The sequence below is a fragment of the Rhinolophus sinicus genome, chromosome X (assembly GCF_036562045.2).
Source record: "Rhinolophus sinicus isolate RSC01 chromosome X, ASM3656204v1, whole genome shotgun sequence".
Lineage (NCBI taxonomy): Eukaryota > Metazoa > Chordata > Mammalia > Chiroptera > Rhinolophidae > Rhinolophus > Rhinolophus sinicus.
The window spans coordinates 39,249,236-39,260,375 of NC_133768.1; the positions used below are offsets into that span (position 1 = coordinate 39,249,236).

At 44.2% G+C, this 11,140-nt stretch overlaps 1 protein-coding gene and 1 pseudogene across 1 annotated transcript in view; one reads left to right on the forward strand and one right to left on the reverse strand.

Annotated features, from left to right (window-relative positions):
* Positions 1–11,140, forward strand: part of ZNF81 (zinc finger protein 81) — a 54,551-nt gene that overhangs the window by 23,405 nt on the left and 20,006 nt on the right. The window contains exon 3 of the mRNA XM_074324014.1: positions 8,100–8,226. Coding sequence (XP_074180115.1) covers positions 8,100–8,226 — 127 coding nt within the window. The remainder of the gene's footprint in view (positions 1–8,099; positions 8,227–11,140) is intronic.
* On the reverse strand, positions 3,606–5,769 carry LOC109439039 (polypyrimidine tract-binding protein 1; annotated as a pseudogene).

Consider the following 11,140-nt stretch of genomic DNA (forward strand, 5'->3'; position numbering starts at 1 on the left):
TTATAGATATTTTTTCCCAGCCTGTGGCTTGACTTTTCATTTTCTTTCCTTTTTTTAAAGATTTTATTTGGGAAGGGGAATGGGACTTTATCGGGGGAACAGTGTGTACTTCCAGGATTTTTTCCAAGTCAAGTTGTTGTCCTTTCAATCTTCGTTGTGGAGGGCCCAGCTCAGCTCCAGGTCCAGTTGCCGTTGTTAGTTGCAGGGGGCACAGCCCACCATCCCTTGTGGGAGTCGAACCGGCAACCTTGTGGTTGAGAGAATGCGCTCCAACCAACTGAGCCATCCGGGAGCTCAGCAGCAGCTCAACTGAAGGTGCTGTGTTCAATCTTAGTTGCAGGGTGCGCTGCCCACCATCCCTTGTGGGAGTCGAGGAATGGAACCTGCAACCTTGTGGTTGAGAGCCCACTGGCCCATGTGGGAATCGAACTGGCAGCCTTCGGTGTTAGGAGCATGGAGCTCCAACCACCTGAGCCACTGGGCCGGCCCGACTTTTCATTTTCTTAATGGCATCTTTTGGTGAGCAGAAGTTTTGATTTTGATAAAGTCCTATTTATCAAACTTTTCTTTTATGGTTGGTGCTTTTTGTACCATGTCAAGAAATCCTTGCTTACCCAAGGTTGCAAAGATGTTCTCTTATGTTTTCTTCTAGGGCATTTTTAGTTTCAGTTTTTATGTTTAGGTCTATAATCCAGCTCGAATTAATTTTTTTTGTTGACTTTTTGTGTTGTTTCTTTTCTATTTCATTCATATTTGGTCTTTGCTAGTTTTTTCTTTTACTTTATTTGGGTTTACGTGGTGTTTTATTTTCTAGCTTCTTGAGGTTTAATTTTAGGTCATTTAAAGCTATAAATTTCCTTCTAAATTTGTCTATCTGTTTTGCATAAATTTCGATATGTTGTTATAGGAAGCAGCCTTCTAAGGTGGCTCTCAATGATCCCTACTTCTTGATATTCATACCCTTGTGTAATCCACTGTCTTCTGTGTGTGGGCTGGACCTAGTGACTTGGTTCTAATAAATAGTGATGCGATGTCACTTACAAGATTAGGTTATAAAAGACTGGCGCTTTCTGGTTCTTCTTGCTTGCTCTGATGAAGCCAACTGCCATGCTGTGAACTGCCCTATGTTGAGATCTACATGGCAAGGAACTGAAGGCAGCCTCTGGCAAACAGCCAGTGAGGAACTGAGTTACTTAGTGCAACAGCTCACAAGAAACTGAATCTTGTCAATAAGCACTTGTCTGAGTTTAGAAGTGGATCTTTCCCCAGTCTGTCTTCAACATGAATGTAGCCCCCACCAACACCCTGTCGGAGACCTTGAGTGAGAGAATACAGCTAAGCCACATCTGGACTCCTGATCCATGGAAACTGTGAGACAATAGCTATTGTTGTAACTCACTAAGTTTTAGAGTAGTTGGCTATGCATCAAACAGAAAACTAACACAGATTTTGGTGCTGGGAGTAGGGTGGTGCCATATAAAATACCTAAGAATGCGGGACTGTTTCAAATGTGGGTAGAGGCTGGAAGGACTTTAAAGAGCATATTAGAGAAATCCTAAATTGCTTGCACAGACTATTAATAGAAATTTGGATTTTAAGGATGTTGCTGCTAAGGGCTCAAAAGCACATGAAGAACATGTTTGAGAGACTGGACTATCCTTGCTATGGAGTAATACGTATAAACTAACACTGTTATGTGGAAAGTAGAACATGTGCTTAATGAACTTAGTGATCCATCTGATATTTCCAAGCAAAGTGTTGAAAGCACCTAGTTTCCTCTTTCTGCTTGTAGCAAAATGTAAAAGGAGATACATAAATTGAGGGAAAAACTGTTAAATACAAAGGAAACAGCACTTGATGGTTTGGAAAATTATTAGCTTCTGCAGATAGCACAAGATACCGAAATTAAGAAGTGGCTTTGAAGCACTGTCGGGACAATGTGGTCTAGAAATAAAGCAAAAGATGTGCTGTACAACCTTTTGTTAAGACCTCAGAAAGATCAGAGGATTAGAGTATTCAGCCACACAAAACTCGTTGAAGCGTACCTCATAGATCTTCTCAGTAGAAAAGAGGGCTTCTAGGAAGCTAAAGAGTGTTCTCCCTTATTCCTCTCAGCAGGAGTCCAAGGTAGAGAATGGCTTATCTCAAAGAGATCTGTGGGTGCAGCTTTTGTCTAGTGGAGTGAATCCAATGAGAGCCATAGATGACCCATACAATTTTAGAGCAAACTATATTAGCAGAAACGCTACCACCTTAGACTGAAAGGGACAGAGACTATACAAAATGCAAAGAAGACCTTGGGCCCCCAAATTTTACTGGTAGGAAGCGGGCTGAGAAACCTGTTCTGCCAGCTTTCATGAAAAAAGAAGATGACTTAGAGGGTGGGACCAAGAAACCAGAGGGTGCAGCCAAAAGCCTTGAATTATTCTTAGGCCTTGAGACCTAATCATGGGACTCCTAACTTTGCCCAGCTAGATAACACATTTCCTCCAGTGGTATAGAAGTATCATTCAACTGTATTTTGACCTCCATTTCTTCTGTTGAGCTGCAAGTGGTCATTTAAGTCACTTTCTCTGTATATGTCATATGTCATTTTGGTTTCTTTTTCCTGGTAGTTTCAAAACCTTTTCTTCTTTGATTTTCAGTAGTTTGACCACAGTGTGCCTAGATATGGTTTTCTGTGGATTTATTCTGCTTGGGGTTTGCCAAATTTCTTGAATTTGTACATTTATGTCGGGTACCAGATTGGGGAAGTTCCTGCCCTGTATTTATTTATTTATTTATTTTGGAGTGTGGGACAGAGTTTATTCAAATCCATACAGACTGGCCACTGCTTACTACATCATGAACAGAAGAATGCCTGTGGGAAAGGCCATTGTTGCAAAATGGTTTTAATTCTGTTCTCTGCATTACAAGTCATTACAAGCCATGGGGCGGGCAATGGAATGTGCCTTGCTCATTACCACACTGAGCTTGTAATTACTGGTATGAAAATATACGTCTGTGTCACCATAGAAAACGGCATTTGCTGCCCCTTGTGTCTTACAACAAGTAAAAAAAAATTGTAAATATTTACACCCTTGGCCCACCCAACATCGAAACTCAGGGGTCCAAACCGAGGGAGGGGCCGGCCAGCATGGGGTCTGTGCACAGGGATGGAGCAGGGGGTGCAGGGCGATGTGAGGAAAAGGAGGCAGTTAAGACTTGAGGGCCATTGTCCCACCTTCTGGGGTCCCAGCATTAGAGGCAAAGAACAGAAACAAAATTTTGGTCCAAAATTTGCAGGAAAAATAAACCCTGAAAGCCTAAGAGCCCTTGTCCTCCGAAACAGAGGGCAGGTTAGGTGTAAGGCATCTGGAGGTGTCAGATGGAGGCCTGGGGCTTCTAGAAGGACCTGGGCTCCCCAGCCCTTCCCCGTACCTTGGCATCTGCCCTGGAAACTAGGTTCTGCCCTGCGACTTACAAGGAATAAATTAAAAAGCACAGTATACAGTCATACAAGGAAGAAATTTAGATTACACTCATACCATTTTTATCTTGCTATGTAAACAGTTACCTAAAACTATTTCTCTTGCATATAAATGAAGAAAGATTAGGATATTTGGTCAACTGGAGACGTTGCTAGGCACAGGTGTGCGCACTGTCAAAGCACAACAGAGCATGAGGAGCTCCAAGCCAAAGCGCCGGGGTGGGGAGGATCGCACGCTTGATTAGATGAGGGTTGGGGTGTGGGCAGCCCCTGAACGGTGGCCTCCCACCACACCAGGCACATGATCCCTGCAGGAGGCTGTCCCCTCAGCCCCCAAACCCCTACCTGTTTGCTACTGCAAAAAGGCCCTGTGGGAGCAGCGGGTTTAAGGCACAAGAACGCCGAGTGGAGGTTTGGGAGCGCTCGCCTGCAGGCGGCAGAAAACACAGGCAAGGGGCCCGGGGAGCGGCACTTTGCACAGCCACCAAGAGCCGGCAGCCAGCACCCCATCTCCCCAAGGTGAGCAAGGTGAATTAGATTTAATTTTTAAAAAATCAGGTAAACTGATTTTTCTTTAAAAATATAACATCGCTGGTCTTTTAAGGTCACTTCAGCTGCTTTTAAAGTGGCTTTTTGTGGAATGATGGAAGTTGTCGCCTGGCCGGCCAGTGCTGGGGGTAGGGCCCAGATGGTGGACTTGGAGGATACCCGCAGGTGGTGAGTCTTGCCCAGGTCATGGTGTGCAGCTCAGTGAGCATCTGGATGGCCTCCTCCGCTGAGCCCATCTCCATCTGTCCCATCTTGCGGTCCTTCTGGAAGCACTTCAACCCTTTGATGATGCCACCGTTGCTGGAGAAGAGCATCTTGAGGTCACCTTGGATATAGAAGGAGGGATGTTGGACAGGTGCAGGGTGGCCGAGGGCAGGAAGATGTTCTGGAAGTTCTTGGAACCCAGCTTCTTGAAGCAGTGCAGGAGTGAGTTCCCGTAGTCTTTGGTCAGGGCCTAGTCCTCCTGGCCCTTGTGGGGCAGCTGCACGTTCTGGTGCTTGGACAGCGTGATGTGCACCTGCTTTCCGTGCATCTTGTGCCTGTTCAAACAGCTCACGGCCAGTTGGGCCTGGCTCCTGTCTGCCATTTGCACTGGGGCGTTCTCCTTATTGAACAAAATCTTCACTTGCTGCCCATCACCGTACATGTTGAAAAGAATAAAGAGGCTTTGGGGTGTGACTCTCTCGGGATTGAGGTTGCTGACCAGCAGGATGGAATTGCCGGTGCCCCCCAGGCCAGCAATGGTGATCTGGCCCCCGGCAGCTGTAGCCGCCACTGATGACAGGATGTTCAGAGGGGCCAGGGCCCCATGTTTGGGACAGAGAGGCTTGCAGCCTGAGGAATGGCAAAGGTGGGTGGGAAACCAGCTCCTGTAGACATGGTCTGGTCCGGTGAGGACTGGCTGTCACCAGAGGGCAGGTCGGGGCAGCTGTAGTTTCGGCTGTTGTCGTTGTTGTACTTGATGTTGAAGCTGGTGAGCTTGGAGAAGTCAATACAGAATGAGCAGCAGGTGTTGTAGATATTCTGCCTGTCCAGGGACAGCTTGGCGTGCTGGGTGCTCACAGGCTCAGTGCACTACAGCAGTGCCTGCAACTGCTTGCTCTTGGTGAAGGTGATGATCTTCAGGACTGTGCTGAACCTGGAGAAGGCCTGGTGGAGCACATCCAAGGTGATCGGGTGGAAGAGGTTCTTCATGATGATCCTGAGCACCGGGCTTTGGATCGCCATCCCAGCATCCTCTTCAGCGACCAAGGCAACCAGAGCCAGGTTCCCCAACTAGATGGAGTTCACGGCCTGCAGGGAGCCTGGGCACGTGCCTGGTTGAGCAAGCTGTCTGTCTTCAGCTCCTTGTGGTTGGAGAACTGGATGTAGATGGGCTGGCTGTGCAGCACCGGCATCATCGACGTGTAGTAGTTAGTTGACCATGGTATTGGCAGTTTCCTCCATGTTCATCTCCATGAAGGCCTGGTTCTTCCCTTTCAGCATCAGGAGGTTGGTGACTTCCCCAAAGGGCAACCCCAAGGAGATGACCTCTCCCTCAGTGACATCACTGGGGAGCTTGTGGATATGGATCACTCTGGAAGGCATACCTGCACTTCTGTTGTCGCCTTGAACTTCTTGCTGTCACTTCCATTTGCTGCAGAGGCCGAATTGCTGCTCTTGATAAAGGATCCATTAGTGACCCAGGCAGAGAAGAGCTCATCTGATCCCCGCTTTGTGCCAACTGCTAGGTCTGGGACAATGCCATCCATTGCACACAGAGTGGAGGCACCAGAATGGCCATTATTTTTTCAAACATATTTTCTGCCCCTTTCCTCCTTAACCTTCTGGGCCTGAAGTTACATGTATGTCAGATCTTTTGATTTTGTCTTACCCATCCCTAAGTCTCTATTGTTTTGTTTTTTTCAAAAATTGTATCTCTACTTTTCAGATTGGATAATTTCTATTGGTCTGTCTTTACATTCATTAACTCTTTCTTCTGTTATTTCCATTCTGCCGTTAAGCCCATCCGGTGAATTTTTTTAGTTGCAGATTGTATTTTTCAGTTCTAGACTTTTCAGTTGGTTGTTTTTTATAGTTTCTATTTCTCAGTGGAGCTATCCTATTATTCACTCATTATGAACACATTTTTTTTTATGTTCTTGAGCATACTTACATGTAACTTACTGAGTCCTTTTCTGCTAATTTCAGCATTTGGATCATCTCAGGGTCAATCTCTGCATTTACTCCTAAACCTCTTTATCTTGACACCTTTCTGTCTCTTTCTATGTTGAGTTGTTTTGGATTCTATTTTGGTTGTTGTAAGTCATATATTGCACTGACTGGACCTATTCACAAACTAAAAGCTTAAAAAAGGTAAACACATCCAGAGCTATCCCCTCTTCTAAGCATCAACTCTCTTTAGTACATGCCTGATTTGGGTTGCTCCTCAGTATCTTCAGATAATAGTTTTTTACATTTTGTTCAGAGTTTATAGTTGTTATTTGTATGAGAGTTGGTCTGATAAAAGCAATTCAGTCATACTAGAACTTAATTTTTGTTAATTTAGGAGTTATTTTTTTTGTAGGATATGAGGTATGGATCAAGGTTTTGTATTTCCTCCAATACTGATATCTGTTTGTTCCAGCAAAATTTTTTTTAAAAGATTTTTTTTATTGGGGGAAGGGAGCAGGACTTTTTTGGGGAACCATGTGTACTTCCAGGACTTTTTCTTTTTCCAAGCGCTGAGCTGCACCCTCCACAACTAAGATTGGACAAGTCAAGTTGTTGTCCTTTCAATCTTAGTTGTGGAGGGTGCCGTTCAGCTTCAAGTTGTCCTTTCAGTCTTAGTTGTGGAGGGCGCAGCTCAGCTCCAGGTCCAGTTGCCGTTGCTAGTTGCAGGGGGCACAGCCCACCATCCCTTGCGGGAGTCAAACCAGCCACCTTGTGGTTGAGAGGACGCACTCCAACCAACTGAGCCATTAGGGAGGCAGCTCAGCTCAAGGTGCCGTGTTCAATCTTAGTTGCAGGGGGCGCTGCCCACTATCCCTTGCGGAACTCGAGGAATTGAACCAGCAACCTTGTGGTTGAGAACCCACTGGCCCATGTGGGAATCGAACTGGCAGCCTTCAGAGTTAGCATAGAGCTCTAACTGCCTGAGCCACCGGGCCGGCCCCTTCAGCAAAATTTTTTGAAAAGACTTTCCTTTCTCCCATAAAATCACATTGGCACCTTTGTCAAAAAAATGATTGTCCATATACGTGTGTACCTGTTTCTGGACTCTGTTCTGTTCCACTGATATACCATCTACCTGTACTTACATCAGCACCACCCTGTCTGAATTATTGTAGCTTTATAGTAAGTCTTAACATTACATAGTATAAATCCAACATACTATGACTTGCGTTGGCTATTCTAGGTCCTTTGCACAGCCATACAGACTTTACCATCTCCTTGTCAGTTTTTTTACAAGAAAGTTAACAAATAATTGTTTAGACAAATACATGACAAAGAAGTAGAGTGTTTGAAAATTTCAGTAGCATTTAACCACCTTGATTTATATGTCATACGACACCCGTCAACAGCTGAATACACATTCTTTTCCAGGGACATGTGAAACATTCTCCTAGATAGACCATATGTTGAATCATACAGAATATATTATATTTTCTGACCACTATGGAATTAAATTAGAATGAGCAATAAAAAGACATCAAAAGAAAATGGCCATATTTTTTAAAGTAAATGAAAGCAACAGGAGAGGAAGCTATGTGAAGCTTTGCAAAATATATATATGCTTCCTTCTAAAAAATATAGAACCTAAATTTCCCCTTAAAAAGAACAACAAAATAGTATCAAGGTCAAATCCTGTACAAAATTATTATTTTTTAAAATGAAAAAGTAAATATTGTACACAATTAATAGCAAAAATTCATGATTTGATATTTGTAGTCTAGACAACATTATGTATAACTAGGTATTTAATAGGCATACCGTATGGCATATTATGGTGAAAAAAATCATTACAAACAACTTCCTGTCTATCTTTTCCCCATTCCCCAGTGCTGACCATGTCACCTTGAACAGGCTTCTGTTGTTACAGGTCTCACTGTCATTCGAGGATGTGACTGTGGACTTCAGCAGGGAGGAGTGGCAGCAACTGAACTCTAATCAGAGACGCCTGTACCAGGAGGTGACGCTGGAAAACTACAGCCACCTGCTCTCCGTGGGTAAGCACAGCCACCCTGTGCATCTGCCAGGGGCCTGTCATGGGTAAAATTATGTCCCCCCAATAAAATATGTTGAAGTCCTAACCCCCGGTACCTAAGAATGTGACCTTATTTGGAAATAGGGTCTTTGCAGAAATAATCAAGCTAAAATGAGGTTGTTAGGGTGGGTCCTAATCCAGTATAACTGGTGTCTTTATAAAAAAGGGAAATCTAGACACAGAGACAGGCACACACAGAGGAAAGACAGTGTGCAGACACAGAAGGAAAAGATGTCATGTGACTGGAGTGATGCATCTATAAGCCAAGAAATGCCTGAGGCCACCAGAAACTAGGAAGAGGCATGCAGTTCCTTCCCAAATACCTTCAGAAAGAGCACGGTCCTGCTGACACCTTGATTTTGGACTCCTGGTCTCCAGAACTGTGAAGCAACACATTTGTGTTGTTTCGAGCCAGTCAGTTTGTGATACTTTGTTACAGCCACCCTAGGAAACAAATACAGATTTTTGTACTGGGAAGTGGGGTGCTGATGTAACAAATACCTGAAAAAAAACATGGAAGTGGCTTTGGAATTGGGCAGTAAGTAGAGGCTGGGAAGGTTTTGAGATACTTGACAGAAAAAGCCTAGATTGCCTTGAAGAGACTGTTGGTAGAAATATGAATGTTAAAGATGCTTTTGGTGAAGGGATTCAGAAATACAAATAAGATAAAATACAATAAAGTAAAAAAGATAAAATACATAGAAAAAAAGATGTTTTGATGTTTTTGGTAAGGTCTCAGATGGAACTGAGGAACATGTTATTAAGAACTGGAGGAAAGGGAATCCTGGTTGTAAAGTGGCAGAGAATTTGACTGAATTGTGTTTTCTAGGGTTGAAAGTAGAACTTGTAAGTGATGAACTTGGATATTTAGCTGAGGAGATAGTTCTGAGCAATATTAAAGGCGTGGCCTGGTTTCTCCCTGTGACTTAGAGTAAAATGCTAGAGGAAAGAGAGAAATTGAAGAAGGAATTGTTAGTAGAGAGGAACCAGAACGTGAATATTTGAAAAATTCTCAGTCTATCCACATTGTACAAAATGGAAAAGTGTGCCCTGGAAAGAACACCAAGAATGTGGCTAGACAAACATTTACTGAAGAGATTAGGTGTATGGATCTAATCAACCATCTCAGTAGAAACGCTGCCAGCTTGCGCTGAAGAGAACAGAGATAGGAAAAACTGAAAGAAGGCTCTTAGATTTCTGGGATGCTACAGACAAGAAACAGGCTGGTAAAGCTATTTGGCTGTGAACACGTGTTAGAAACATCAAGAAAAGAGATGAATGACCCCAGAAATGGTTCAGAAGTCAGTAGGGCTATCACTGCCACCATGGGCCCAGAGAGCATAGGCAAGGAAGGTGCGGGGTGACAGGCTGTCCCCTGTTTGGTTCCAAAGGGTGAGTCTCCTACTTGGTTTCAGGGCTGAGGGGGCAGGACCGCGGCCCAGGGCTGAAAGTGTAAGGTTGCCACGTCTGATTTGAAGTCATATCTCTCAACAGTTACACACTCTCTTCAAAGTTCTTTTAAACTTTCCCTTATGGTACTTGTTAACTATTGATTTCATGCAGGTATTTAGCCTTAGATGGAGTTTACCACTCTCTTTGGGCTGCATTCTCAAGCAACAGAAATCTGGGAAGACCCAGGCTCCGTGCTCCAGGGGCTGCTACTGGCCTCACACCATCCACAGGCTAGGTCTCAATCAGAAGGACTTGGGTCCCCTACGAGTGGCACAGGGAAGAGGGTCTTCCATATGCCACATTTCCTATGTCCCACCTCAAGGCAAGGATTCAGTACTGGGCTCTTCCATGTTCACTCACTGTTACTGAGGGAATCCTTGCTAAGTTTCTTTTCCTCCACTGACTGACTAATTCAGTCAGCTTAAATTCAGTGAGCAAGTAAATTGAGATTAGTAGCAAACCAAAAGCTGTTTCTTAAAAGGAGAGCAGTTATCCACAGAGGATGGCAGGACCCTGCTCCCAAATCCTAGGATCTATGCTGTGATTCACCTATAGGGCCCTGCCAAAGGCTCCATCTCTATTTGTCACTGACACTTCAAGCACCACTAGATCTGCTGGATCTCATGGCCCAAGTGACAAAGCAGATTGCACGGCAGCCTGGACCAGTTGCACAGCCTTCTGTTGTCCTAGGCCCCACTCCAAACTAGCAGCCTTTTGGGTCGTTTTATAAATGGGCCGACGTGACACACATGAGCAATATGCTGCCTCTGACGTCCAAACAGGCTCAGTAGGCATTGTCCCTCTCTCATGGTTGTACGATGGACCAGGTGCGACAATTATTCTTCACCTTGGAAGGGATGTCTTGACCTACAAATGGACCTCTAGAAATTTCACTGAGGTGGAAGGCCCCTAAAGTTTTGTCAAATTTATTTCCCACCCTCTCACACACAGATCTCTTACCCCTAAGTTTAGAGTGGTTGCTGCTTCTTGTTCACTAGGCCCAATCAGCCTGTTATCAATATAATGGACCAGTGTGATACGGACGGTAAAGGTGACCAAGATCCCTGCAAACCAAATTATGACCTAGCACTGGAGATTTGAGATACCTCTGAGGTAGGACCTGAAGGTACATAGCTGAACTGGCCTGTTTATAGCATAGTCAACTTGGTAAAGGGCAAACTGCTTCTAGTGGTCTTTACTAACAGGTATTGCCAAAAAAGAAGTTGCCAGATCAATAGCTGCATACTGGGTAGCAGGGGATGTGTTAATTTGCTCAAGCAATGAAAACATATCTGGTACAGCAGCTGATATTGGAGCCACCACTATCCCACACTCTTTAAAATTTTTTTTTTTAAAATTTTTTCTTATTACAGTTGATATTCAATATTATATTACTTTCAGGAATACAACATAGTGGTTAGACA